At 44.7% G+C, this 27832-nt stretch overlaps 1 protein-coding gene and 1 long non-coding RNA gene across 5 annotated transcripts in view; one reads left to right on the forward strand and one right to left on the reverse strand.

Annotated features, from left to right (window-relative positions):
• Nucleotides 1-27700, forward strand: part of LOC128346634 (17-beta-hydroxysteroid dehydrogenase type 6-like) — a 41626-nt gene extending 13926 nt beyond the window's left edge. The window contains exons 1-5 of one of the 4 annotated variants that reach the window (XM_053300127.1): nucleotides 3245-3394; nucleotides 10322-10643; nucleotides 12893-13151; nucleotides 24189-24346; nucleotides 24932-27700. In XM_053300127.1, the coding sequence (XP_053156102.1) occupies nucleotides 10331-10643; nucleotides 12893-13151; nucleotides 24189-24346; nucleotides 24932-25149 (948 nt within the window). In that variant the 5' untranslated portion in view covers nucleotides 3245-3394; nucleotides 10322-10330 and the 3' untranslated portion in view covers nucleotides 25150-27700. Of the gene's footprint in view, nucleotides 1-3244; nucleotides 3395-3423; nucleotides 3561-6813; nucleotides 6876-10321; nucleotides 10644-12892; nucleotides 13152-24188; nucleotides 24347-24931 lie in introns of those variants that run through there. The other 3 variants (XM_053300126.1, XM_053300129.1, XM_053300128.1) reach the window with 3 other exon arrangements.
• LOC128346635 (uncharacterized) overlaps nucleotides 1-27832 on the reverse strand; it is a 74486-nt gene that overhangs the window by 34200 nt on the left and 12454 nt on the right. The window lies entirely within an intron of this gene.

Consider the following 27832-nt stretch of genomic DNA (forward strand, 5'->3'; position numbering starts at 1 on the left):
TACCAGGGTGGCCCAGAGTGGGTTGTGGTGGGTGTTAGTGCTCAATGGATGCAAGGAAGCTACCACCCAGATTTCAAAGGAATTGGGCAAAAGGGTGAATTTTTGTAGATGACATGTCTTTAGGGCAGATTCAGAGCAGAAAAGGGGTTTCAGGGGCAGAAGAGTGGGTCTGGTGGTAGTGCTCCAATAGGTGCCTGCTACCATCCCGATTTCAAATGAATTGGTGAAAGGGGTGATTTTTAAAGAATTTATGAATTTTGTGTGTCTTTAAGCTTTTTCACAATAGGGAATAATGGGGATTTCAGCAGCCCCATAACTCCACTTAGGGGGCACCAGGGTGGCCCAGAGTGAGTGGTGGTGTAGTGCACATAGGGTGCCAACCCCAAGCCCATGGGGCACTGGGTTTTGTTGTTTCTGAGGTGTTCTGGGAGTAGATTCTCTGGTAGCAAGTGAGAGTGGATTCAATGTTTGTCATTGAATCCACTCTCATTTCCTTAAAGTGTTAAGGAAAGTTAGACCCTGCAAACTGGGCTATGAAGCACCTTTTAAACATGGTGATTCTTTTTATTCAGCAGGGGGAGAGTAACTGGGCCTACCCCCCCCCCCAGCACAGTACCTCCAGTGACCGTTTCTAGTGTGTATCTTATGTTTCGCTTTAGATTGTGAGCCCTTCGGGGACAGGGATCCATCTTACTTACTTACTTACTAACTTACTTACTTATTATTTCTCTATGTAAATTGCTTTGGATACTTTTGTTGAAAAGTGGTACATAAATATTTGTTGTTCAAAGTTGATCTCGGTATGGATGCTCAGGAAGGAGACAAAAGAACATAGACATGTGCCTTGAGAACAAAGAGTTTCTTTTTTAAAGGGGTAATAGGAGTGCAGAATGAGAGAAGAGGGTTATTAAGCAAGAATTAGCACCTAGTAAATTAGCTGAAAACAGTCTTCCTGTAAGTGGGTTAGCAGACTCTCTCCAGTAATACCCTAGGTTGCCCCTAATACACATTCACCACATAGCGTTGCTGAGGGAGGGGGACAGAAGTATGGGGTGAAAGGTTTTTTAGAGAAAGAGACAGAAACACCCATTGTTCATAACTACCTGTGATCCAGATGGTGTCCTTTTCTTCCACGATGGCTTGAGCATGAGGCATGGAAGGTGGCATGCAAGGGAAGTGCAAGAGAAGGTACTCTCATGGGGGGAGGCATTTATAGTCAAAACAGTTGGAGGGCATGAGTGGTGGACAGCAAAATACTTTGAGTAATTGTACTATATAAGGCATGATTTTAGGATTTGAATTCCAAACCTTCAGTTTGTAAAACAAAAGCAAATTGGTCACATATACCGTAATTTTCAGTAGAAACGCTGCGGCAGGTACATTTTTTAAAAGTTGTTTTTTGCTGCCTGCGGCATTTACACCAATGTGGTGTTTATGTGAGAATTGGGGTGCAAGCTGGAAAAGTGCTCCCGCCGATGCGGCGTTTACGAGAGATTTCCGGGTGGGATTTCTAGTGGCGTTTTCATGGGAGGAAATGGCTCCCAAGCGGCATAAGAGCTACACTGCTAGTTTCAAGCTGAGAGTTGTGCTAAGAGCTAAACAGATCAGAAATAGAGCTGCAACCCATGAATTTGAAGTGGATGAATGCTGCTTTCGTAGGTGGAAATCAGAAAAAGATTGCCTGGCAAGTATGCTGAAATTGTGCAAGGAGAAGTGATGTTACAGCTTGGCCTGATTTGGAGAAAAACCTCCAAAGGAGTGGATTAAAGACTCCTGAATAGGACTGTGAATGAAAAAGGAGAAAAAACAGTTTCCATAGTGACAACTGGAAATGAGAAGACATCTTTCACATGCCTATTAGCCTGTGCCACAAATGGCGACAAACAAAAACCATTGCTAATTTTTTATTGGAAATCTATCTGAAAAGGCAATTTTCCTTCGAATGTTGTTATTCGTGCTAATGAGAAAGGGTGGATGTGCAAAGACATAATGTTAGATTGGCTTAATGAAATTTGGTGGAATACTACATAAATATTTTTGATAGAATTTGTATATTAATAGTTTCATGGTTAGTTGTTTTGTTTAGTGCTGGACTAGGACCGGGGAGACCCAAATTCAAATCCCCATTCAGCCATGACACTTGCTGGGTGACTCTGGGCCAGGCACTTCTCTCGCTGCCTAACCTACTTCACAGGGTTGTTGGGAAAGAGAAACTCAAGTATGTAGTACACCGCTCTGGGCTCCTTGGAGGAAGAGCGGGATATAAAATTTAAATAAATAAATAAATAAATAAATAAATAATATTCCATGCTTCCAATTCTTAGCTATCACCATTCTAGCCACTATCAACTAGGAATGTGCACGAAATGGATTTTGCATCTTGTTTCCAGCTTGAAACAAAGCACAAATGGCCAAAATGTTTAGCCAAAAACAGCAGTAGAGACAGCTATTTCAACGAATCACAGCAGTCATCAAGAAGTATTACACACACAGCTATCCATTTCTTGCCAAAACACTATCTCACAAACAGGGGCAGAGGGAGACCAGCGGCAGCCCGGGTTCAGCCTGCTGCTGTGGCCCTAGCCCCGCCCCCTGCATCAGACACTTCTGATGTCAGATGCAGGGCATGTGGTTAAGCCCCACCCCCTGCATCTTACATCAGATGCAGGGGGCATGGCTTAGCTCACAAATGGGGCTGTGTGGCCCCGTTTGCAAGCAAAGTCTGGCCAGCACTGCATTTGCTCTGCAGCCGGAGCAGCTCTCCCTGCCTTTTAAAGGAAGAACCTTTTAAAGGCAGGGAGAGTCGCTCCTGGCCATGCTGTGGACACAGCACTGTTTTCGCTTACACACAGGGCTGCGCAGCCCTGTTTACGAGCAAAAGCTGACCAGCGCCACATTCACAGCGAGGCCGGGAGCAACTCTCCCTGCCTTTAAAAGTGTTAGCCAGATTTTGCTCATAGATGGGACCGCACAGCCCCATTTGCGAGCAAAATAATGCCCTGCATCTGAAATTAGACGCAGAGGTATGGCTGGGGCATGACATGTGGTCCTTGAGGGGTGGTGGTCCTGGTTCTTCAAACCCATTTACACAATGGTGGCTCCACCACTGCTCACTAACAAAACAAACCACAAGGAAGGAATGCCCAAAAACGTTTATATCATAAGGAAGCAAGATGGATTTCTTAACAGCCAATTCATTTCCTTCAGATCTCAATGACAGAATGGACTGAGAGTTGCTTTGAATGACTTATGTATGCACTGTTGCTTTAAGAAAAGCTATCACCGGGCTTATTGCAACACAGCTGGTGCAACTGAATTCTAAACTTTGGTTTGTAAGAGGACAGCAAATTGGTCACATTGAGGACTGAGAGCCATTTTCTTGCTCAACCAAATTGTAAGTTATGAATGTTTGGTTATTTATAGCAGAGGATATATTTGGTCATAAATAGCATCAGGAATTTTTTATTTTTTGCAGTTGTAAGACTTACTTGAATAATCTCTGTGCAAGTTTTGCTTTGGTTTTTATAAAGTGTATATACATGAAGGTGATCATCCTTAAGGTATGATTTATGTATTTTTTTCAGTGGGATGTTATTTCCACCTCTAATTCCTTTATTTTTATTAAAACAAACTGTTGTCTATAATAGAACAACGAGCGTCACATATAGCAGTTATATCCCTTTCAGCAAATCACGAAGGCTCTAGTTTCTACTCAAACACACAACAGCTTCATTTAACAATCTTTCCAGATACTTATGTGATTGGAAGGTGGAGAATGAGCAAAGTTTTCCTGATTGGTAAATAAAATCAAACCATGTCCTTTAAAAAAGGGGGTTATCCTGACCCAATTGAAAATGAATAATATGGGATAGTTTTTCCGATATAGCTATACGCTACTAGTGCTGATGCCAAGTATCAAAGGTCATAGTTTTATTTCCCTAATGTTGTGCAATAGAGAACTTGGTGGCTGTTAACATAAATGCTATCAAATTCTTAGATGACAACTTTGAGTTAACCCCTGAAAATATATTTAGTAATGCCAACTGCGGACTCAAACTTAGCCTCTGCTTTGTGATTTTACTCATCTCTGAGAAAATCTCTGACCAAAAGGGGGGGGAAACCCACAAGGACAGGATGACCATAAGTGAAAATATGTTCCCCTTGACCCACAAACCATTCCAACAGAGAGGGAAAATACTCTTGTTGATACAAACTGATTTGGAAGGGGTCACATACCACCTATGGAAAAGGTTCTCTTTAATTCAGGCTGAGGTTGATGCAACTGGTTGCCATTTCCATATCTTATTCCATTCCAGATCTAATAGTCTGTTGTAAATCATTTCCCCTTCTCACTCAAGGTCAATTAAAGGATTGGTCATTTGATTTGTTATAATACCATACAACTTAGAACTAAGGTTTGGAGGACTCTGAAACATCTAGTACTAATGTTTCAAACTTAGTTCTCTTCTTGCTTGCTTTATTATATCTGGATGAGAAATAATACTTAAACTGAAGGAAATTCAGCCAGGAGTAAGGCATACTCATGAGTTTCTCTCGTGCAGAATTCAAGTCAATGGGTTTATCCAAATAACAGAAGTCTAGTTGTCTCATATCACTTGTCTCATATCACTGGGCCAGTCACTTATCTCTCAGACTAGCCTACTTCACAGGGTTTTTGTGAAAGAGAAACTGAAGTATGTAGTACACCGCTGTGGGCTCCTTGGAGGAAGAGGGGGATATGAATGTAATAATAAAATAATAATAATAAAATAATAATAATAATAATAAAAAGAAGAAGAAGAAGAAGTTGAACAGAAAGGAAATTGCCCGAACACCAGAGGCACAAAAGATCAGCTGCTGATTGACAAAATGATTTTAGAAAATTGCAAGAGGAGAAAAACAAATCTAAGTGTTGCATGGATTGACTACAAGAAAGCCTTCGATTCATTGCCTCACTCATGGATACTAAAATGTTTAGAAACAACTGGTGTCAGCAAAAACATTCAGATATATAAGTCCAAACTCAATGGAGGGAACACCATACAAGCCATAAACACCTGGGCTATACCTGTTATCAGATACACTGCAGGAATAATAGACTGGACCTAGGCAGAGCTAGAGGTGCTGCATCGTAAGACCAGGAAAATCATGACCATCAATCATGCTCTGCACCCCCGCAGTGATGTAGATAGGCTATACCTCCCTCACAGCTCAGGTGGAAGAGGAATGCTGCAAGTCCATCAAACAGTAGAGGAGGAGAAAAGAGGCCTTGAAGAATATATCAAGGACAGTGAAGAAGATGCACTTCAAATGGTCAATAATGCGAAACTATTCAACACCAATGAAACAAAGCAGGCCTACAAGAAAGAATAAGTCAAGAACCGAGCAGAAAAATGGAGAAATAAGCCCCTGCATGGTCAATATTTGCACAATATAAGTGGAAAATCAGACATCACCAAGACCTGGAAATGGCTTAAGAATGGCAACTTGAAGAAAGAAACAGAGGGTTTAATACTGGCTGCACAAGAACAGGCAATAAGAACAAATGCAATAAGAGCAAAAGTCAAAAAGTCAACAACAAACAGCAAGTGCCGCCTTTGTAAAGAAACAGATAAAACCGTGGACCACCTAATCAGCTGTTATAAAAAGATCACACAGACTGACTCCAAACAAAGGCATGACAAGGTAGCAGGGATGATACACTGGAACATCTGCAAAAAATACAAGCTACCTGTAGCCAAACATTGGTGGGACCATAAAATTGAAAAAGTTGAAGAAAATGAAGATGTAAAAATATTATGGGACTTCCGACTACAAACAGACAAACATCTGCCACACAATACACCAGATATAACTGTAGTCAAGAAGAAAGAAAAACAAGTCAAAATAATCGACATAGCAATGCCAGGGGATAGCAGAATAGAAGAAAAAGAAATAGAAAAAAATCACCAAATACAAAGATCTACAAATTGAAATTGAAAGGCTGTGGCAGAAAAAGACCAAAATAATCCCAGTGGTAATTGGCGCCCTGGGTGCAGTTCCCAAAGACCTTGAAGAGTACCTCAACACCATAGGGGCCACAGAAATTACCATCAGCCAATTACAAAAAGCAGCTTCACTGGGAACAGCCTATATTCCGCGACGATATCTATAACAGCAACAACATTGACAATAAAATTCAGCCATCCCAGGTCCTTGGGAAGGACTCGATGTCTGGATAAAACAAACCAGTCAATAACACCTCTCTGACTGTATAAACAAGAAATAATAATAAAAACTAGCTGAACCCGCACAGAGCATCTGTGCGGTAGTTCACTTCCTTTTTGGGGTTAGTTGGGAGAATTTGTTTGGCTGGTCCTCCCACAGCTCTCTCACTCGCTCTGTCTCCCCCCCACAACAGCTCTCTCGCTCGCGTTGACTCTCCCCCGCGTGCCTCGCTCATGCTGTCTCTCCCCCGTGCACCTCGCCCGCGCTGCCGCTCCCCCGCGTGCCTCGCCCGCCCGCGCTGCTGCTCCCCCGTGTGCATCGCTCGCCCACGCTGCCGCTCCCCCCACGCACCTTGCCCGCCCGCGCTGCCGCTCCCCCCACGCACCTTGCCCGCCCGCGCTGCCGCTCCCCCCACGCGCCTCGCCCGCCCGCGCTGCCGCTCCCCCGCGTGCCTCTCTCGCCTGCGCTGCCGCTCCCCCGCTACCTGTCTCACTCAATCGCTAGAGTCTGCGGCCACCACCGGTTGCTCCTACTCCCCTCCCCCCAAGCCTTCTGCCTGTTCCCTCTACCCCAATCCTTCTGCCCCAGCATCTAAACTTTCCGTTTGTAAGAGGACAGCAAATTGGTCACATTGAGGACTGAGAGCCATTTTCTTGCTCAACCAAATTATAAGTTATGAATGTTTGGTTATTTATAGCAGAGGATATATTTGGTCATAAATAGCATCAGGAATTTTTCACGCACCTCGCCCGCCCACGCGGATAAAACAAACCAGTCAATAACACCTCTCTGACTGTATAAACAAGAAATAATAATAATAATAATAATAATATCCTATGGCTCATAATAATAAGGTATCAGAGAGAGAAAATTAGGATGACTACAAATCGATATGAGGGGGGAATATAATGGAACAAAAATCGTATGCCATTTCCCCCAGATCTTGAATTTAAAAAGGACTTTCAACTGTTCAGTGAGATGTTATCATATATATAATGATTTTGTTATAAACTGGAATGCATTTTCTATATAAGTTCTTCTATTTAGTGATGCATTGTTTTTGTTTTTTAGAAACAAAATATTTTAGAAACAGAAATATTCTTGAAACCTTATTTAACTTTAATTTTCTTCTACTTGATGTAATAGTCCACCTGTGCTGATAAAGAACTTGGAAACTTTTAGTGCTACAAATTATATTTCATGCTGTAATTTTTGTGCACCTTTGCCACATGCTGCTCTGACTTACCGAATACTACATAAATAGTTTTGATAAAATTTGTACATTAATAGTTTCATGGTGGTGGTTTTGTTTACTACATATCCTTAAGGTATTTTGATCCTGCACCACATACATCATTAGTATTCAGATTCCTCCCCCCTCCGCATCTCATTTTAAGTAATACCTCTTTTGTGTTCGATTGTAATTTTGGAGAAGCTGCTGCCAGTCTGCGTAGACAATACAGAGCTAAATGGACCAATAGTCTGACTTGGTATAAGGCAGCTTCCTATGCTCCTGTGAAGCACTCTGTAACCTTTGTGCAACCACTAGGGACAAATTTTCAGGGGTCATGGAGGAGACCTGGTCGTGTGGTAGGAAGCATGAATTGTTCCCTTTGCTAAGCAGGGTTTGCCCTGGTTTGCATTTGAAAAGAACACTTCCTCCTCCTCCCACTGTTTTCCTTTTATGTTATATTGGGAGCTGCACAGGATTAGTTGATTGCCTTCAGTTCTTTACCTGAATCATGGTGTGGATTTGTATTTAAGAATAAGACTCAGCCATCTTTGTATAGCACTGAGGATGTTGTCTTACATCAAAACATTTGCTATTTTACTACATCTGTGGTTTAGTTAAGCTTTTAATGTTTTTAAACTTGTAACTTGCAATTGTGCGTTAAAGAAGGTCATTGAAAAAAGATTTGACGTGTAGAAATGCGTATTTCATCGCCCTTATACTGTCTTATGGGATACTATATGTGAGCACTGTAAGATACTTCAAAAGCTTTCCAGCACATAGAGAACAAGCATGCCAGAGAGAAAGGTTCAGCCTAGCTTCTCTCTGATGTGCTATTTTTTTTTCTATTTCCAGGGAGTTTCTTAAATATAAAAATGTAATCTAACGTTTGATCCTCCACCTATAGTGAGAAGAGGTCAGGTTAGTTCTGAGGGAATTCATCTGTAGGTATCTGTTTCCCAAGTTCTTAATACTCTGCTTCACAGCAACAACAGAAAACCTAATTGTGCAAATATAGGAAACCCAAATTTTGTGTTAAGAAAACAAATTCTGGCACTCAGAATGAATCAAGAACATTGATCAAACAAATGGAGCCCCCCCGCCCTTGCATGTTTCAGTTTGCCAATTAGTATGTTTTATTCTGACTTTGGGCATTATATGTATGAGTTGACTTCAGACTAAATTGGAAAATGTCCTGCATTTGTGTGTGTGTGTCCCCAAGGGAAAAAACAAACAAAGCAGCTACTGAGGGAGGGCTGGTTTGGATCAGTACCATGGCATTCATGGAGAGAAGCTTTGTCTGTGCTGAAAATCTCACCCCTTGCCACAAAAAACAGTGTGTTGAGGTTTGCCTCCAAAGGAGCCATTACAGCAAATAACCACAGAATAGTGGTGGTTGTGGTTTTCAGTAGGAAAATAGCAGCAGTTAAAAAAGACAAACGCCCTCTTCCACTCGCAGCACAGTCTCAGTCTGGCTCTGCTCTGCTCTGCTCTCCACGCCACCCAACCCCAACAGTAGTTATAAAAGGGAAAACACATGCAGGAGACAGTAGCTGACATCCTGACCAAATGTATTCACAAAAATCCCATGGAAATTGAACAGCAAGTTAGGCATGCCTAACCCTGTCCTTTCGATTTCAATGGGACTTCCTCAAGTAAGTTTTGTCAGGATGCCTACCCATGGCGCTTTCCAGATTACAGGCTACAACCACCGTAAAATGCGAATTGATAACAGAATTAAAGGGACTTGTGCAAATCCACCAGCAGAGGGAGCAGTCTTTTTTAGTTTGCCCCAAACACCCTAAAATGGAAAAAATACAGCTATATTTTTTGTTGGAAGTGAAGGACTTTGCTCTGTCTCTTGTCTCAGTGACAAAGGAGGACAGACTAGTGAGTCAGAGGGCTAGAGGGTCAAGACATTGATCATCCCTTCTCTATTGCTCTAAAACTATCCCTTTGGAATGTAGATTGCTAATCTCAGGGTCACTTCCTCCCTTCTCTTCCTGTTCTTTCTACCTTGCAACATGCAAGCAAGCTCCTCTCCCTGCACCATGTGTGCAGAGATGCAGAATCCATCTGCATCCAGCTAGCTAGCTAGATTAGAGATCCTAACTCCTCACTTTCCTATCTAGAATGGAGTTATCTAATAAATGCCATATATATTGATTTGAAACTATGAACTGGCTCCAAGTTACTTTACTCTCAGCATACATGCATGCCTAACTTAATCCGTTGTCTTGTGCCTCTGTGCACTCTGCTATGATGAAAAAGGGGTTTCTCTACCAAAGAGAATTCCCACATTTTTAACAATGTTGCAGGACTAAAACGCAAGGATAAAATCTCTACCAAAGAGAATTCCCACATTTTTAACAATGTTGCAGGACTAAAACGCAAGGATAAAATCTGAAACAAGGCATCGGGAATGTGAATGGCACCTTGCAGACAGCACAGGGCAGGGACTGCAATGTTGATAACACAGGCAAGATGGAAGCACAATTTGCAGATCTGTAGTGACACTGTGGTAAGGTTTAATCTGCAAAGTGCCTATGACACATTCCCTTTGGCCCTCAATTAGTAAAAATCTCTGTATGCAAAGAGAGCATGGTATGGTCATTGGATTTGGATCAGCTTGCTAGAACACCATTTGTTAATGTATTGCCATTTTTGCCCTACTTTGCTTTCCAGGTGTTCATTTCCCCTCCTGCACCTATACTTCATCCTGGCAACAGTTCTATGCAGTAGTTTAGCTGGGAGGTAGTGACTGGCCCAAAGTCACCTAGTGAACTTTGTGGCTGAGTGGAAATTCAAATTCTGTTTTCACAAGCTGATGGACTTGTAGTTGTCCCAGCTCTTACACTCTGCTTGTTTCTTTCTGCCTTGCAGCTTTTAGCCATGTGGCTGTACCTGGCTGCCCTAGTGGGGCTTTACTTCCTTCGCCGATGGTACCGGGAGAGACAGACGGTGGACAACCTGACAGAGAGATATGTCTTCATCACTGGTTGTGACTCTGGCTTTGGGAACCAGCTGGCCAGGCAGTTGGATATTCAGGGCATGCGGGTGTTGGCAGCTTGTTTTACCCAGAAGGGGGCAGAGCAGCTGGAGAAGGCCACCTCAGAGCGCCTGAAAACCACCATTCTGGATGTCACCAGCACAGAAAGTGTTGAGGCAGCAACCACATGGGTGAAAGGATGTGTGGGGAACAAAGGTGACAGAGTCTTCCTACTCCTGTCATGTTGTGCTGTATGTAGGCAAGGCCAGCAGTGAGATTCTGTTTAAAAGATATGCTTGTAAATTGTGATAACAAACCCTCTGCAAAGCTGATTAACAGTTTTAGAGCCCAATCCTAAGAAAGTATACAGGGAAACATGTGTCAATGTGCCACCCACAAGGTGGCACACTCCTTCTCTAGCAGTCAATCAATCAGTTTTTATTACAGCCGTTGGCCAGCCAAGAGATAAAAATCAGAATAACAAAATATAACTAATATACACAAATAGTAATAACACACAATAAAGCAGTGTACAAGCATCCAGGATAGATTACTTTAAAAACAGTAAAACAGCTCCTAAAGTTGAGACCGTAATTTCATAGCAGCCTATAGCAGTCACAGATGATCAGAACATCTGTTTGGGTCACCAAACCCAGGACACCCATGGATAAAGTAGCCGGGGAGTTGATTGATCAAATCAAGAGCTAAGCCCCATGCTACCATGGAGGTTCCCCTGGTCCCTCTGCTTTCCAAGCATGCTTTGAGCTGCCAGCAGAAGGGGAAAGTCTCATATCAGCAACTACCCTTTGATTGGACACTGAGGAACAGGAGGCAGACCCAGACCTGCTGAAATGGTTGCAGAGACTGGATCATAGTGTGCTTTGCAGAGTGGCACCTACATGGTTGGAGACCCTCTAGCCACAGTTCTCTATTGTTCCAATGGCTGCTCTGCCCCAAGAGCTGCATGATAGGTGAGTGGATCCACACAACCATAAGAGCAGAGTAGGAAGGCTCTCTTTTTCTCCTACCTTTGTTTAGACCTGGTTACAGAATCTGGTTTACCCTAGTTTGAAGAACCTAGGCTGGAGGGATTCCTGTGGATTCCTGGGTATTTTGCCTCCTACCCTTTATTTTATGGACATGTGAATTGGCCCTCCCCCCCCCCGCCCCCAAGCATAGAGCTTAAGGTAAATAGCACAAATCTTAAATAGCCCAAATCTATTTCTCCATGACAGAATCATCAGGAGAGGGCATAACCTCCCTAAATGCCTGTCTGGAGTTGGTGATAGGCTGGATGAGGGATAACAAACTGAGACTGAATCCAGATAAGACGGAGGTACTCATTGTGAGGGGTCGAAACTCAAGAGACAATTTTGATCTGCCTGTTCTGGATGGGGTCACACTTCCCCAGAAGGTATGCAGTCTAGGGGTGCTTCTGGATCCAAGCCTCTCCCTGGTGTCCCAGGTTGAGGCAGTGGGCAGAAGTGCCTTCTATCAGCTTTGGCTGATATGTCAGCTGCGTCCATTTCTTGAGATGAACAACCTCAAAACAGTGGTACATCTGCCGGTAACCTCCAGACTGGATTGCGCTCTATATAGGGCTACCCTTGTATGTAGACCGGAAACTACAGTTGGTCCAGAATGCGGCAGCCAGGTTGGTCTCTGGATCATCTCAGAGGGACCATATTACTCCCATACTGAAGGGGTTACACTGGCTGCCGATATGTTTCTGGACAGAATACAAAGTGCTGGTTAGAACCTATAAAACTCTAAAGCCTGGGTACTTAAGAGAATGTCTTCTTCCCCACTGCCCATTGAGATTATTAGGAGAGGTCCGTCTACAGTTGCCACCAGCTCATCTGGCGGCTACTCAGGGATGGACCTTCTCCGCTGCTGCCCCAAGGCTTTGGAATGTGCTCCCTAATGAAATAAGTGCCTCCCGCTCTCTGACAGCTTTTAAAAAACTCTTTAAAGATGCACCTGTTCACCCAGGCTTTTAATTAATATTGTTTTAATAGATTTTAATGTTGTAACCTGGTTTTCAGGGTTTTTTAATTGTTCTAATTGTTTAATTGCCATTTTAAGATGTTTTAATTGTTAATTATTATTGTTTTACACTGTTTTATAATTTCTGTTTTAATCATTAACTGATTTTAATGGTTTTGTTTTGATGTAAACCACCCTGAGCCTTCCTGGAAGGGTGGTATAAAAATTGAATGAATGAATGAATGAATGAATGAATGAATGATAAGTTCTCAGAGCAACACATGTGAGATAGTACCTTCTTCATTCTTCAGTTTTGTGAAAGTTAAGGTAGAACTTACACTGAAACGTTTTTGATTCTTGAATGTATATCTGCATTTGGTAGGGACCACAAAGCTATGTGGCCTTATAGACACTACACAAAACAGAAAATCTCTAGTTTTTAGCATAACATTTTCTAAGTATCTTCTCTCCTCACACAGGACTCTGGGGCTTGGTGAACAATGCAGGCATTGGTTCTCCAGCAGCTCCTGATGATTGGCTGACTAAGGATGACTTTGCCAAGGTGATAAATGTCAACCTGCTTGGGGTGATTGACGTGACGCTGCACATGCTACCTCTGGTGAAAAAAGCCAGAGGGAGGGTGGTCAATGTGGCCAGTGTGATGGGGAGACTCGCGTGCTTTGGAGGAGGTTACTGCCCAGCCAAGTATGGTGTGGAAGCCTTCTCTGACAACCTGAGGTAAAATACCAGCCCTATGGCTTTCTCTTTTGCTTGGTTAAGTGATGTTGCTTTTGCTTGATTAAAGTAACCCATTTAGCTGCTTTGAAGGAATGAGATATGGACCCAGATGGAGTCCTAAACGGCACTGAAATTTTTTATTTCTTGGTAAATAAGTTACTAAGAACATTTCTTAAATATGTGTAGCCTATTTTGTTTCCCTTGAGTGAGACTTGTATAGGGTACAGTAATGAGGTCAAAAATGTATAACACAATTCATACAGAAAAAGGAGACAACAAAAACTAGTGGGAAACAGAATACTGAGGCATTGGAAACATGGCACCGGAAGAGTTTACATCTGTATTGAGAGCAGAACTGGATGCATTTAAAACTGAAATTAGATCAGACAGTTAAAACATTAGAAACAAAATTAAGCGAAATTGACAATAAAATTTTAAATGAGAGAGTTAAACAATTGGTTCAAGCACAATCAGAATTTGAAAGTGATCTTAAGATGAGAGTAGAAACACATGTATGGATTTAAGGACATAAATGAAAGGATACTCAGACTGGAACAGCTATTGGATCAAAATGAAAATAAGATGGACATATCTGATTTTTAGAAGGATACTGGAGGGTGCAGAAAAAGGAAATTTAATGTTTATGGAACAGCAAGTTGCACATATTTTGGTTATAAGCAGTGAAGAACAAATATATCTCAAATCTGTCTATAGAATTAATGCAAAAATTGCTAAAATACTTGGAAAAAATAAAACAATCAAGAGATGTGTTAGTAAAATTTTGAGTAAATTATAAAGCCATTAGTTTGGAATATTATAAGGCAAAATCCAGGGCTTGAAATTAATGGAGAAAAATTATTAAACTGTCAGATATCCCCTAGAACATTATGGAAGAGAAAAGAATTTAGTTGAGTGGTTTAAAAATTACAAGAAAGAATTAGGTATTGGTGGGGTTTTCCAGCTAAGTTATATTAGTCATAAACAAAAACTGTTGTCTTGTCAACTCATGAAGTGGAAGATTGTTTGGATTATATTAAAGAGGAAGACCTAAGTTAAGAACTACTGTAAAATAACTTCCAGTAAATATATACTAAGCATTTCTTGGTAAATTAAACATCTCCTTTTCTACAACACAACTGAAGACGTACAAATAATTGGATCTTTTGAATCTCACATTTATGTCTTGTACCCAGCACAAGTGCATGAATCAATTCTTCTTTTACAAAATAACTCTGAAAAGAAATTATGAATGGGTTCAGACAGCCCACCGAACTTCAAATGTAGGTTACAAATGGGCAGAGAATGTCAAGTGAATTTGCCCAGCACCCAAGAAGACACGAGACACAAGGTATTGGTATAAATTAGGGCCATGATTTATTTAACTTCAGAACAACAGAATTAAAAAGAGCAGGGATTGGCTCTCCACCCCATACAGTGTGGTATCAATAGGCATGCGCCAACAGGGCATGCCTAGCCTATGGCATAGGGCAATACACCTGGGCTCCAGGCAGCCCCAGTGCTCTAAAACAGGGGCTGCCTATCCTAGCCGGCCTAGTGCCAGGACTCTGCCATAGCCGCACACACACACCCCGGTAGCCATCCAGCGATTCCAGGGAGCTTAGCCTGACAGTGTAGATCGGTCAAGGGCTGATCTCCCTGAGCCGTGCAGTCTCTAGAGAGTTGCCCTGGCCAACCTATGGCCGAACGCTTACCTGAAGGTGTTCACCAGCCAGCAAAGTTATTCCCGACTGTACTGTACCTGCCATAGTGGGGGTTAGCCTAGTTAGCCCCCAACTGCCCAACCAACCTCGCAAAAAAGCAGCCAATCCATGTTCCAGGTCTCTAAGAAACGACCTCGTCCCACTGGATGAAAGATGAACTCCATCCCCTCTTTACAAACCAGGTGCCGAGAAAACGATGTCTAGGTGTGCCACAAAACCACCCCCATGGGCCCCTACAAAACGTGCCATTTGGGCATTAACTTTTCTGTGGGCCCTGTCAATCCAATAGGGGTCCCTGGCCCCCTCCAAACCCTGCATTGCAGCATGGCGGACCAGATCACTGAGATCCCTGGAAACCAGTCCAAAACCTGTGCAATGTCCCTCTGCATGTTACAGAGGATGGAAAACCCTGACTGCATAGCTAAATCATTTTCTCCCAGGTGCACCACGATGATATTGGGTGGTGGATTAGTCACCAGGAATTCCTGCAGCCAAGGCAAAAACTGGGCAATGACCATGCCCCGACGACCAATCCAGGAGATGCCCATTTCCTGAGTCCCAGTTGTGTTCCAGGCTGAACCCCACATGCAGCTCTACGGGCCCAGAACGCAATCAAATGACCCAGGATGAGGACCCGTGCCCTCTCAGCACGTCGCACTGTGCCTGAAAGGAGAAAACAACCAGTGACTGCAGCCCAGTCCTTAGCACACATACTTCTTATATGTGGCTGACTGACAATGCCCAATGCACTCAATAGCCTCGCCCAAGAGATGCAATCGGGAGGACGCCGAAGCTGCTCCAATACAGAATGAGTGCAGGGACAAGTGCTCCGTGGGGACCCCTGCCACTGCCAGGACTCGCTGCACCACCGCCCAGAACTGATACTGAGAAAGGGGCCGTCCATGTGCGTGCACGAACAGGCACCTGCTTGTGGACCCCTGGAGGACTGCCTAAGATGTTAATGCCTGCACAGGGCACAAGAGTACGTTGCTAGCCAGGTATAGCGAAACTAGCTGCTCCCTGCCCTTCTGATTGGTCTTGGAAAACCGAAGGCGCAGCTGCTCTGAGGCCGGTCCCAAGTCAACATCTTCCGCACAGAAGAGTGCAGCCTCATAGGGGGACTGGCAGATGGACGAGAAGCGTTCCAGGGCACCCTGAACAGCTGTGGGCATAAGGGGCATACGACGGTCTGCCTGTACCGGACACTCCCGGGCCCAGACCTCCAGCATCCTTCTTACTCTAAAGTCCCCTGTGGTGTCACAAAAACCCTGAGCTTTAGCGTGGAAAGCAATGGCTGCTAGGTAACCTGCCAGGGCCCTGGGAGATAACCCCTTACCCTTAAGGTGAACCAAGAACTGCATCAGGTGTTCAGCGGGTGAAGGCCATACCTGAGCCACTCCTTCCTAGAACCTAAACTCCTGGAAGGCCCTGAACTGTCTACCATATGCTGCCCTAGTGTTGGGAGCCAAAGAGACCCAAACAGTTCTCTGCGCTTCTAAGCACCAAGGCTCCACAGCCAAGGGGGCATCTTTTCAGGCTCCGACTCCACCTCTGGTGCCAACTGATGCAAGTGCTGCACCTGGAAACGAGACAGCGCATCCGACAAGCTGTTCTGGACACCAGGCACATAGCAGGCTACAAACATGATGTTATTAGTTAAACATGCCATTACAAAGACCCTCACCAAGGTCATAACCCTAGGGGACCTAGACGTCTGCCGGTTGATGACCTGGACCATGGCCTGGTTATCACACCAGAAGCACATGGTCTTGTTTTTAAACAGGTCAGCCCATATGTGTATAGCTACTACAATTGGGAAGAATTCCAGGAATGTTAAATCCCTGGTAATATCCCCATCTACCCAGGCATCTGGCCACCTTTCAGCACACCAGTGCCCATGAAAATAGACGCCAAAACCCAGGCCACTCACAGCATCCGATTGGACCTGAAGCTCAGCCTCTAACAGAAGGGAATCCCCCCAGAAGGAGACACCATTATCGGAGTCCAGAAAGGATGCCCATAACTCCAGATCAGCCCGCATAGGAGCAGTCACCCTAATGCTATGGTGCCAACTCCTAACTTCGCTAGTGGCATCACAGAGCCGACGTAAGAAGGGGTGGCTGGGCACTACTACCCGGCATGCAAAATTTAGATGTCTAATAAGCTGCTGTAGCTGCTTTAATGTGACCTTGCGCCTGGCGACAGGCCTGCAACAATGCCCTCAAGGTCTTGAGTTTCGCCTGTGGGAGCCTAGAGCTTCCGTATTGAGTGTCCAGCTCGATTCCTAAGAAGGTAAGGATGGTGGAGGGTCCTTCAGTTTTATCCTTCACTAATGGGACACCCAGCTCCGAGCAAAGTGAGCTTGGAAACCATCTAGGAGGCGCCTACATCGCCTGGTCCCTGCCCTTCCTAAGAAAAGGAAGTCATCTAAAAAGTGAGCTGTCATTACCAACCCAGCCCTCCAGCAAAGCGCCCATTCCAATATGGAACTAAATGCTTCGAAGGCTGTGCACGAGACAAAACATGGGCAGGGTGTGATCAATGCAATACTGGCCCTCAAACGCAAAACCCAATAGGTTAAAATCGGCGGGGTGAACTGGGAACAGGCGAAATGCAGACTCTATGTCGCATTTTGCCAAAAGCACGCCGGGCCCACATGAACGGACCACCCTAACCGCCTGATTAAATAAGGTGTACTTCACAGAGCAGAGCTCTGCTGGGATCCCATCATTCACTGAAGCGCCGTGTGGGAAATAAAGGTGGTGAATCAATCTATACTCGCCCGGTGCCTTCTTGGGCACTACCCCCAGTGGGGTGATGTGAAAGTCCAGCATGGGCGGCTCTTCAAAAGGGCCAAGAACATGTCCCAAGGCTACTTCCTTGCGAATCTTTTTGAGCACCACCATTTCCATCCCCAGGACGGACTTCAGATTTGGGGCTGGACAATGCTTTCTCAGACCAACATAAGGGATGTGAAAACCAAAGTTGAAACCCTCCCACAAATAAGCCACCTGGTCCTAAAGGGGGTACTCTTCCAGGAGGTGGGAAAAAACTGGGATCCTAATTGGGCTGAGGCCCTTTTCCATGGGATCCCCCTTGTGGAGCACCCCCAGCCTTCTGGCCACCAACTGGTGGGTCTCTAAGGCCGCCCCTGAAGCCTTTGATGTGCTGGCAGTGGAGGCTGGCATGCTTTCCGCCGCGGAAGCCACACCCGTGCTGGAAGCGGCAGGGTGATCGACTGCATTTTCCACTGGTATTAAATGCCCAGCATGGCAGGGTACTTTGAACACCCTGTGCAGCGACAGGCCCAGGGGACAGAGTTGCAGGAGTCTTAGATATCAAATGGCTGCCGTCAGCACGCTCCCCTTGAATGGGCCTCGAGGAGGTCATGATAAGAAGCCAAAGCTCCTGATGTTGCCTAACCCAGGGGATAGCAGGGTTCAATGCTGCCCTGTGCCTGAAGGAATGATTGTACCACTCCCAGGCATTCCCCATAAAATCCATGTACCCCTGGTATATAATGTCCATGTATTTAACGAGAGCGGGGCCCTTGGACGTGTGCACCTGCAGCATAACGCCCATATAGACCATGTATGCTGACAGCCAATTAGCCCAGTTGTGTTCCACCAGCTTGCATTTTGACTTCTCCTCCTCCCTTTTTTGTTCCCCATCCTTCACTACCGGCTCGGGTTCCCTGAATAATAATTGAAAGATATCAACAGATTCCCCACACCAAATGTGTTCCTTAACAGCAGGCAACAAATGGTCACCCAAGGGGAGGGAGGTATCACACGGTGGATAAGGGGGCTGTGTTCCAGGAGCCTCTGCAGCTCCATAAGGAACTGCTGGTGGGGCTCCAACCAAAGGGGCTACACCACCTTGCCAGACCTGTGCACATGCCCCATAAGGGAGTGAAGGGCCATACATGCCTGGGTGCCACCTGTATGGGCTATATATAGGTGCCATGGGCGGCATTCCCCAAGGCCAAGTGTGGTGCAAGGACCTACCAGACCCCTGCCTGTCCAGAGTGTGACCATCGTTGCCAGATGATTCCAACGCAGGCGCAGGACTGGTGTTGTCCAAAGTTAAGTCCACCAATGTCTGGACCGGCTGCTGCCCTCATGACTCTAAAACATCCAGCCTGGCAGACAGGGACTGCATGAGTTTGGCTTTCTTAGCCCCCCTGGTGACCCTCTTATGCTCAGCAGGAATGCCAGATGGTCCACCTTTCCAGGGAGTAGCAAGATTGGAGTGGGCCCAGAGACAAGATTTTAAAATGGGCCCCTCACTGATATACACACACAAACACACTTCACAATATATAGTGCACTCACACTCACATCCTCATTATGAATACAGTGAATGTCTAGTTCACATTGAATCTAGTTTTTTAACTCTCTGCTACTGCCAATCTCCAAGAGACTCAACATAATTCATAGGGGGTGCAACATGGGTGGGTGAAGAGTCATGTGACATGCCTCTGGGGGGCCCCAAGATGACTGTCTTTCCTTGCCTATTGGTAGTTATGCCCCTGCCCCTTTCTCTTTTTCCTTAGCCGCCCCCTGTTTTTCTTTCTCAAGAACTTCAAGGTGCGCAATAAGCGCCCATGTCCCAGTCATCCTCTGATGAAGAATCAGGCCTCGGCCAAGGCCGGACAGGTGCCCCACACGTTTCCCCCTTGGCCTTTTCGGGGCCCATCAGTGTAGCACAGGCCCCCCAAACCTAGAAAAGCACAGGCCAGGGGCCTCTCAGGTGTAGCACACAAGCAAATCCCAGGCCTGAGGACCTGTTTCCAAAATGAAAGACCTGGCCACTAAATGCTGACACCACCCAGCAGACAAGCCCACACAGGACTGACTAGGGATAGAGGCCTAAAAAAGGCCTTGCAACCCCAGCGAAGTGGCCTGTAGAGGCAAAGTGGGGGAAGCCTACCCACCTGTATGCCCAAAGAGCCATGTACTTGCCCGTGGCGGGGAGGGGAAGTGCCCCAACCCCCTAGATGCCACAAAGGCCTTCCCACTGGGCCCACAGGCCACTCCAAAACTTGGGTGTTGTTGGTTAAAAAAAACAACAACACCCCACCCCCCTGCCACCATCACTGCTCGGGTGGAAATCCACACCGACCCCTGGGCCACACGCTGTTGGTGTACCGATCGCCCTGCTGCCCGATGGAATCCCTTACTGAGCTCACGGACATGGTTGCAGAATTCACGTTGGAGTCTCACAGACTTTTGGTGCTGGGGAACTTCAGTGTTCATTTCGGGACCAATTTGTCCAGGGCAGCTCAGGAGTTCATAGCGGCCATGACAACCATGGGCCTATCCCAAGTGGTCTCTGGACCGACGCATATTGCAGGTTACATGCTCGATCTGGTCTTTTACTCTGATCAGGGTGGTGTTCTGTGGGTAGGGACTCCTGTGATTTCTCCATTGTCATGGACAGACCACCATATGGTTAAGGTTGGACTTACAACCACTTCCCACCTCGGCAGGGGCGAGGAGCCAATTAGAATGGTCCACCTGAAAAGGTTATTGGATCCAGTAAGATTCCAAGAAGCCTTGGAGGGATTAAATGTTGGCTTTTATGGTGACCCTTTTGATGCCCTGGTTGAGAATTGGAACAACTTGCTCACCAGGGCAGTAGACAAGATTGTTCCTAAGCATCCCCTCCGACCTGCTTCAAAACTGACCCCTTGGTATACGGAAGATCTACAGGGACTGAAGTGGCAAGGTAGGTGGCCGGAGCGCAAGTGGAAAAAGACTCGACTTTAATCCGACAGACTATGTCATAGAGCACATTTAAAGATCTGTGTTCAGGTGATACGTGTGGCAAAGAAGCAGTTCTTTTCTGCCCATATTGCTTCTGTGAACTTGTGTCCAGTGGAGTTGTTCAGGGTTGTGTGGGGACTAGTATCAGCCCCAACTCCCCTGAACCAGAATTTGGAGTCATCAGTTACCCGCTGTGAGGTGTTTAAAAAATTTTTCGCAGATAAAATCTCTTGGGTTCGGGCCAACTTAGACAGAGACTCCACAATTAATTCAATGTCTGAATTGGAGGTGTCCGACAACTCCTCTTATGTGTTTCGACTGGATCGGTTTCAGTTTGTGACTCCTGAGGATGTGGACAAGCTGCTTGGAGCAGTGAAGCCTACCACTTGTTCTCTTGACCCTTGTCCGACATGGCTTGTTCTATCTAGCAGGGAGGATGTTCGAGGAGGCCTGGTGGAAATCATAAATGCTTTTCTGAGGGAAGGCAGGATGCCTCCTTGTCTCAAGGAGGCAATCATTAGACCTATTCTTAAGAAGTCTGTCTTGGATCTCTCAGAGTTTAATAACTACAGGCCTGTCTCCAACCTCCCATGGTTGGGTAAGGTGATTGAGAAGGTGGTGGCCTCCCAGCTCCTGGTGGTCTTGGAAGAAACTGATTATCTAGACCCATTTCAAACTGGTTTTTGGGCGGGCTACGGGGTGGAGACTGCCTTGGTCAGTCTGATAGATGATCTCCAATTAGGACTTGGTGGAGGAAGTGTGACTCTGTTGGTCCTTTTGGATCTCTCGGTGGCTTTCGATACTGTCGACCATAGTATCCTTCTGGAACGTCTGAAGGAGTTGGGTGTAGGAGGCACTGCTTTGCGGTGGTTCTGCTCCTATCCCTCAGGCAGATTCCAGATTTTATCACTTGGAGACTGTTGCTCTTCAAAACTTGAGCTTTTATATGGGGTCCCTCAGGGCTCCATATTGTCTCCAATGCTTTTTAATATCTACATGAAATCGCTGGGAGAGATCATCTGGGGATTTGGAGCCGGGTGTTATCAGTACGTTGATGACACCCAGATCTATTTCTCCATGTCAACTTCTTTAGGTGATGGCATATCTTCCCTGAATGCCTGCCTGGAAGCAGTAATGGGCTGGATGAGGGAGAATAAACTGAAGCTGAACCCAGATAAGACGGAGGTACTTGTTGTGCGGGGTCAGAACTCCAGAGACCATTTTGACCTACCTGTTCTAGATGGGGTCACACTTCCTCAAAAGGAACAGGAATCTGGGAGTACTTCTGGATCCACACCTCTCCCTGGTTTCTCAGGTTTAGGTGGTGGCCAGGAATGCTTTTTATCAGCTTCAGCTGATACGCCAGCTGCATCTGTTTCTTGAGATCAATGACCCCAAAACAGTGGTACATTTGTGGGTAACCGCCAGACTGGACTTCTGTAATGCGCTCTACGTGGGGCTGCCTTTGTACATGGTCTGGAAACTTCAGTTGGTTCAGAATGCGGTAGCCTGGTTGGTCTCCGGGTCATCTCGGAGAGACCACATTAGACCCTTGCTGATGGAGCTACATTGGCTGCCAATTGGTTTCTGGGCAGAATACAAAGTGCTAGTTATAACTTATAAAGACCTAAATGGCTTAGGCCCTGGGTATCTAAGAGAACGCCTTCCTCGTTATGTTCCCCACCGCCCACTGAGGTCACTTGAGGAGGTCCATTTCCAGTTACCGCCAGCTCGTCTGATGGGCACACGGAGACGGGCCTTCTTGATTGCTGCCCCGTGATTGTGGAATGCGCTCCCTGCTGAGATGCAATCCTCCCCATCTCTGACTTAAAAATAAATAAATCTGAAGACCCATCTCTTCACCAAAGCTTTTTCAGCTTTTTAAATTTGTAGTTTTAATTTTATACTGTTTTAAATTTATACTGTTTTTAAATTGTTAAACTGTTTTAACCTTTTATATTGGTTTTAATTATTTTTATGTCCTTGTTAACCACCCAGAGATGAAAGTTTGGGTGGTTAAATAATTAATAAATAAATAAATAAATAAATAAATAAATAAATAAATAAATAAATAAATAGTGGTCCAAATTCCACGTTTGCCGGAATTTGCAGTCCGGCAAACTGATTCGGTCAAACTGCAAACTTGTTGGACAGTTTGAGATGGTGCCAGGGGAGTTGCAAGCAGAACCTTGAAAAGTAAAGACTCAGATCCCTGCTGGAGTGACCTCCTCTTCAGGGAGCTTCTGCTGAAGCGGCACTCCCCCCACAGCCCACACATGGTGGCAGTTCTGTCACTCACTCAGCCTCCGCAATTCATCAGTTGTGTTAAAGTGCCATTTAGTTTATTATATCAACTTTAAAAAAATGTTTAAAGCCCATTGGAGAAACTTATTGAGTAGTGAATGAGGAATGTGCACCACAGTGTGAAACAGGATGCTGGACTAGATGGGCCACGGGCCTGATCCAGCAGGGCTGTTCTTATGTATGCATGTTCATAGAAATACATAATAAGCAAATTGAGGAGATGGGGCAGGGCCAAACTCATTGGTGGGCCAGGCTGTGCATGGGCCCGAAAGTCTATACCCATCGACCTGGCCGTTTCAGTGGCAGCAATACTGAGAAATGTCTGGCACATCAATGCTGCTGCTGGGCATCACCCACCAGCCAATGGGAGCATCCTGCAGGTGATGAGATAGCACAAAGGCCTGGGGGACGCTGCCACTGGCTGATGGGTGGAGGTGGAGGAGCTGCCAACAAAGGGCTAAGCAAGACCAACTCTTCTTCTGATGAGCTGCCACTGCCACATCCTTCACTAGCTTCAGCAGCAGTTCTTCTTCCCCTTCAAGTGTGGCCAAGTCCTTTGTTCTAACAGCTCCTTTTTTCTCATTCTCCAAGGGCGGGAAGGGGAGAAGCTGTGCAGGGTCCTATTTTGTCCATGGGGCAGTGAGGGCACAGAGCAACCTAGTGCTGACTCTGGATAGCTGGAAAGAAGGGAGTTTGTTCTTGCCATGTTTTCTACAAGAAAGCCTTCATACTATCAACTTACAGTCTTTGTAACAACTGCCCATGGACTCTCATGTATGGGGTGGTATATACATGTAAGAAAAACTCAGTTGGGCTTTCTCTTGCTTTTACAGGAGGTACATCTGCTCCTTTGAGAAACAGTTTCTAGCATATAAACTTTAAAACCAGGGTTTGTAAATGACTGGAAAACTGTTTTAAATTGCTGCCCTGATTTTCCAGGGTTTTTTTTTAAGCTGTTTGAATTGTTTAATTCATTTTATTCTGTTTTGTAGTTTGATTTTAACTGTTAACCTGTTTTAATTGTGTTTTTTAACTTTTGGTAAACTACCCTGGGCCATTTTGGAAGGGTATATATAAATCTAATAAATAAAATAAAATAAAATAAGGAAAGGGATCAGGAGGGCCAGAAGATCCGAGAGCTAGAATCCTCAGTGGTACTATTTAAAAATCAATAATGCATCAGGATGATTATGATTGATCCATAGAAGGTGACTGGTTTCTTGTTCTCTTTGGTTCCAATGCAGGCGGCAGCTCCACCATTTTGGGGTTTGGGTCAGCATTGTTGAGCCTGGCACTTTCATTACAGACATTGCAAAAATAGCAGTGGAGGATTTTAAGAATATATGGAGTCAAGTGCCTTGCAACATCAAAGAATCCTACGGACAACAATACTTTGAGACCCGTGAGTTACATTTCTGGAAGGGCATTCACATGACGGGTGGGGGAGCACTACTTATTGCACCACTTACCTGCCCCACCAGACAATAGTTAAATGTTGGTGGAGATTTGGAGCATGTCCTGGCCTCCGGGAGTCCCACAGTGCACCGCATGATGTGTGGAGTGCATTGGGGACTTCCCCCAGGAGACAGACACTCTAAGTACCTGGATCTGTGTCCACTCAGGCTGCAAGCAGCCCAAGTAATCACAATGACCCGTGTGCCAGGCTTAAGGATGCACTCATGCCCTGAACCTCAGCTAAAGGCATGGGTAAAAAGCAGGGTTTGGAGGGAAGGCAGCACTGGGAACGGCCTGGCTCAGCTAGGCTGACCTAGCTCGGGCTAGGCTAACAGGAAGGTGAGAAACCCAAGTCCAAGAACTCCCAGTCCTGCCATAGGAATCTCCATTCTGAAGCATCAAGGACAGTTCAGTGTTTCTTCTTTGGAATGACTTTTGGGGGAGGTACCCATGGGCTGTTTTATTCCATTAGCTACCAAAAATGTTTGCTTGCCTCCTATATTGTTGCACAGACTATGTTTTCCACACACAGTTTACAGGTTTTTCCAACAAATGATCAAGAAAGGCAGCCACAACATCTGCCTGGTCACCAACTGCATGGAACATGCCCTGACGTCCTGCCACCCTCGCACACGCTACTCCGCAGGCTGGGATGCAAAGCTCTTCTACATTCCTCTCTCCTATTGCCCTACATCGGTGGCAGACTACGTGTTGACCTGCTTTATGTCCAAGCCAGCCCAGGCACTGTAGATTATACCATAGCAGCAGCATTGCTATTGTTGAAATAAGAGCTTCCCCACCTCTGGCAACTTCTAAAAAGGCACCCAAGACATATTCACCCAGGCTTTTAATTAGATTTATAGATAATTTTGAATGTGGAGTTTTAAATGATAATGTTAATGATTGTAATGTTTAAATGAATTTAACTTTTGTACTTTTTATTGATTTTAATTGTAAGCCGCCCAGAGATGCAAGTTTTGAGTGGTATAGAAATGTTAGATAAATAAATTTAAAAAATTGTCCAAACAAGCCAATAAACTGCGGAAGGGACATAACTCTAATAATGTTTTTTAATATCCTAAACAGATGCATCATATGTCATCAAATAATTGGTGTGAGCTGGTGTGGGGTAGTGGCTAAGTCTGAGCTGTGGATCCAAAAGCCCCTGGTTCAAATCCATGTCTCTGCCATGTATCCACTAGGTGGCCTTAGGCAAGCCAGTGCACCCTAGCCTCGCTCCCCATCTGGAATGGTGAACAATATAACTCACAGAGTTGACTGATATGGTGCACAGTGTTATGAAGGCACAACGCTGCTCTGTGGGGCTGCTGTGGACTTGAAAGGCAGGGTCCAGCGGTTGTACACACAGTGCTTCTGCAGATCTCCCCACAGGCCTGAATGAGGAGGACAGATCTCCCCAGTGTCCTGAACAGCCTTTCAGTTCCTCAGAAGGCCTGCAGTTCAATGTTACACCACCGTAACACTGTGCATCGTGTGGGCCATGGTTACAAATATTTAACTGGAAAGTGCTTCAAACACTCAAAAGTACTATGCTACTTATTGCACAGCCTTGAAGAAAAAACCTTAGTTTATTTTTTCCATTTATTTCTGAGAGAGTAGTTCATACAGCTTTGTCACATTTTTGCCCTATTCACCAGCCACATAGTCTACAAATGATAGATCTAGAAGCAGTCATTACTGGTATGTACATGCAGTCAATGTCAATCAGTATTTCCCAAAAGGCTGACATTTCTGGAAGGAACTGGACTGATATGCAACAAGCACCATCTATACTTTGGGCTCACAAGAGCCTTTAATTGCTTCATCTATTTCTCATGGCATATGTATCTGGCTGGATATGAGGGCTGTTGATGCTACTGAGTGCCAACAGTGAAGGCATCTGATGGCAGCAGGATTACAACTAAACAATCTGTTGCCTTGAGATGAAGAGTCAATGAACTATGCATGGACACATCTCTGAAGAAGCTCCAGCCTTATTTGCTTGGGGCAATTTGGAGACCTTGGTTCACTCTCTCAAAAGGTGTGTACTTGAACAACAAGAGCTATTCACAGACAGTAGCCAAGAAACATGAACTAGAAGGGTTCACCAAATCACAACTGTACCCAAGCTGAGAACCAAAGAGATTAAGAAATACTCATTTAATACTTCAATAAAGAATCATTATCACAAAATATAACATAGTGAAATTCTAAAATAGCATGTAACATTGTTTCCACATAAGAATTCTCATGCAAAATTTAAAATGAAACTGCCCAAATAGTGAAGTTCTTGTGAAACCCAATAGTAACTCTGAATCACAATCCTTCTTATTTCTGTTCCAGTTTGTTTTCTGGTCTCAGATCCTAATAAACTTAATTTGAATCAAATAGTAAAATATTTCACAATTCTTATAGAGGTCCAATAATCCAAAGCAATTTGTCCACGGTACAAGATGACAATTTACAAGTCCACATATGTAGAGAAGAGTCATTGTATGATTCTGATTTTCAAACACCAATTCTTTTCTGGTTCTTATCAGCCATACACATATCAATCCTCCTGGGTCTTCCTCAGTGGCCCACTATGAATACTTTTTGTAGATAGTCTACAATAAAATCATATCTTAATCTATGTATATATAATCTGTAGAACCATATCCAATCCAACAGTAACTGCCCATGTCTGAAGTAACAATTGTATTCCCTTCCACTGACTGGATCTTATATTATTCTTTGGTGCATAGCTGCACTACCACTTGTAATATTGTTACAACTTGTTATAGCTTGTGCTGCGCAATTAATGTAATGCTTAAGCAATCTTGCTTAAGCATTACATGAATTGTGCAGCACAAGCTAAAGTATTAGTGAGCTGCTGAAATCATCTGTTAAAATAGTACAAATATGCATATTGAAATCTGTGTTGCAGGCTTGATGTGTACAACTAGTATAAAGTGCAATAATAAAGGAGTATGTCTGTCTAGGGTTCATAGAAAGTCTTACACTTCTTTCATTAAGACATGCCCAGTACTGGTCCTTTCAACTTCAGACATCACTGTCACCCTTCAGCAGCATAATGTAATTCTTGCAAACTTGCAAGATACTCCACTGTGATAAAAGAGCTGAATACAGCCATTAGATCCTTCCTGTCTGAGGCAAATTCAAGCCTGAGGATAGAAGCAGCTTGAACAGGGTGCTTTCCAGACTGCAAGCTTACGCATGGGAGGAAGTGGTGTACGATCCCACGGCTTAGTATGATAGTAGTCAAAGCACAAATGAAAGGAAATAAATGTTTTAATGCCTAGTTTGGAGTAAATGTTCTCATTTGTTATGAAGTTTGGCTACAGGGTGTTACATTTTTCCAAGCAGGAACTATTCGCACAACATGCTCTCCCCGTCCTCCTCCTGCCCCATTTTTTGGCCAATGGGGTTGTAG

The sequence above is a fragment of the Hemicordylus capensis genome, chromosome 2 (assembly GCF_027244095.1).
Source record: "Hemicordylus capensis ecotype Gifberg chromosome 2, rHemCap1.1.pri, whole genome shotgun sequence".
NCBI lineage: Eukaryota > Metazoa > Chordata > Lepidosauria > Squamata > Cordylidae > Hemicordylus > Hemicordylus capensis.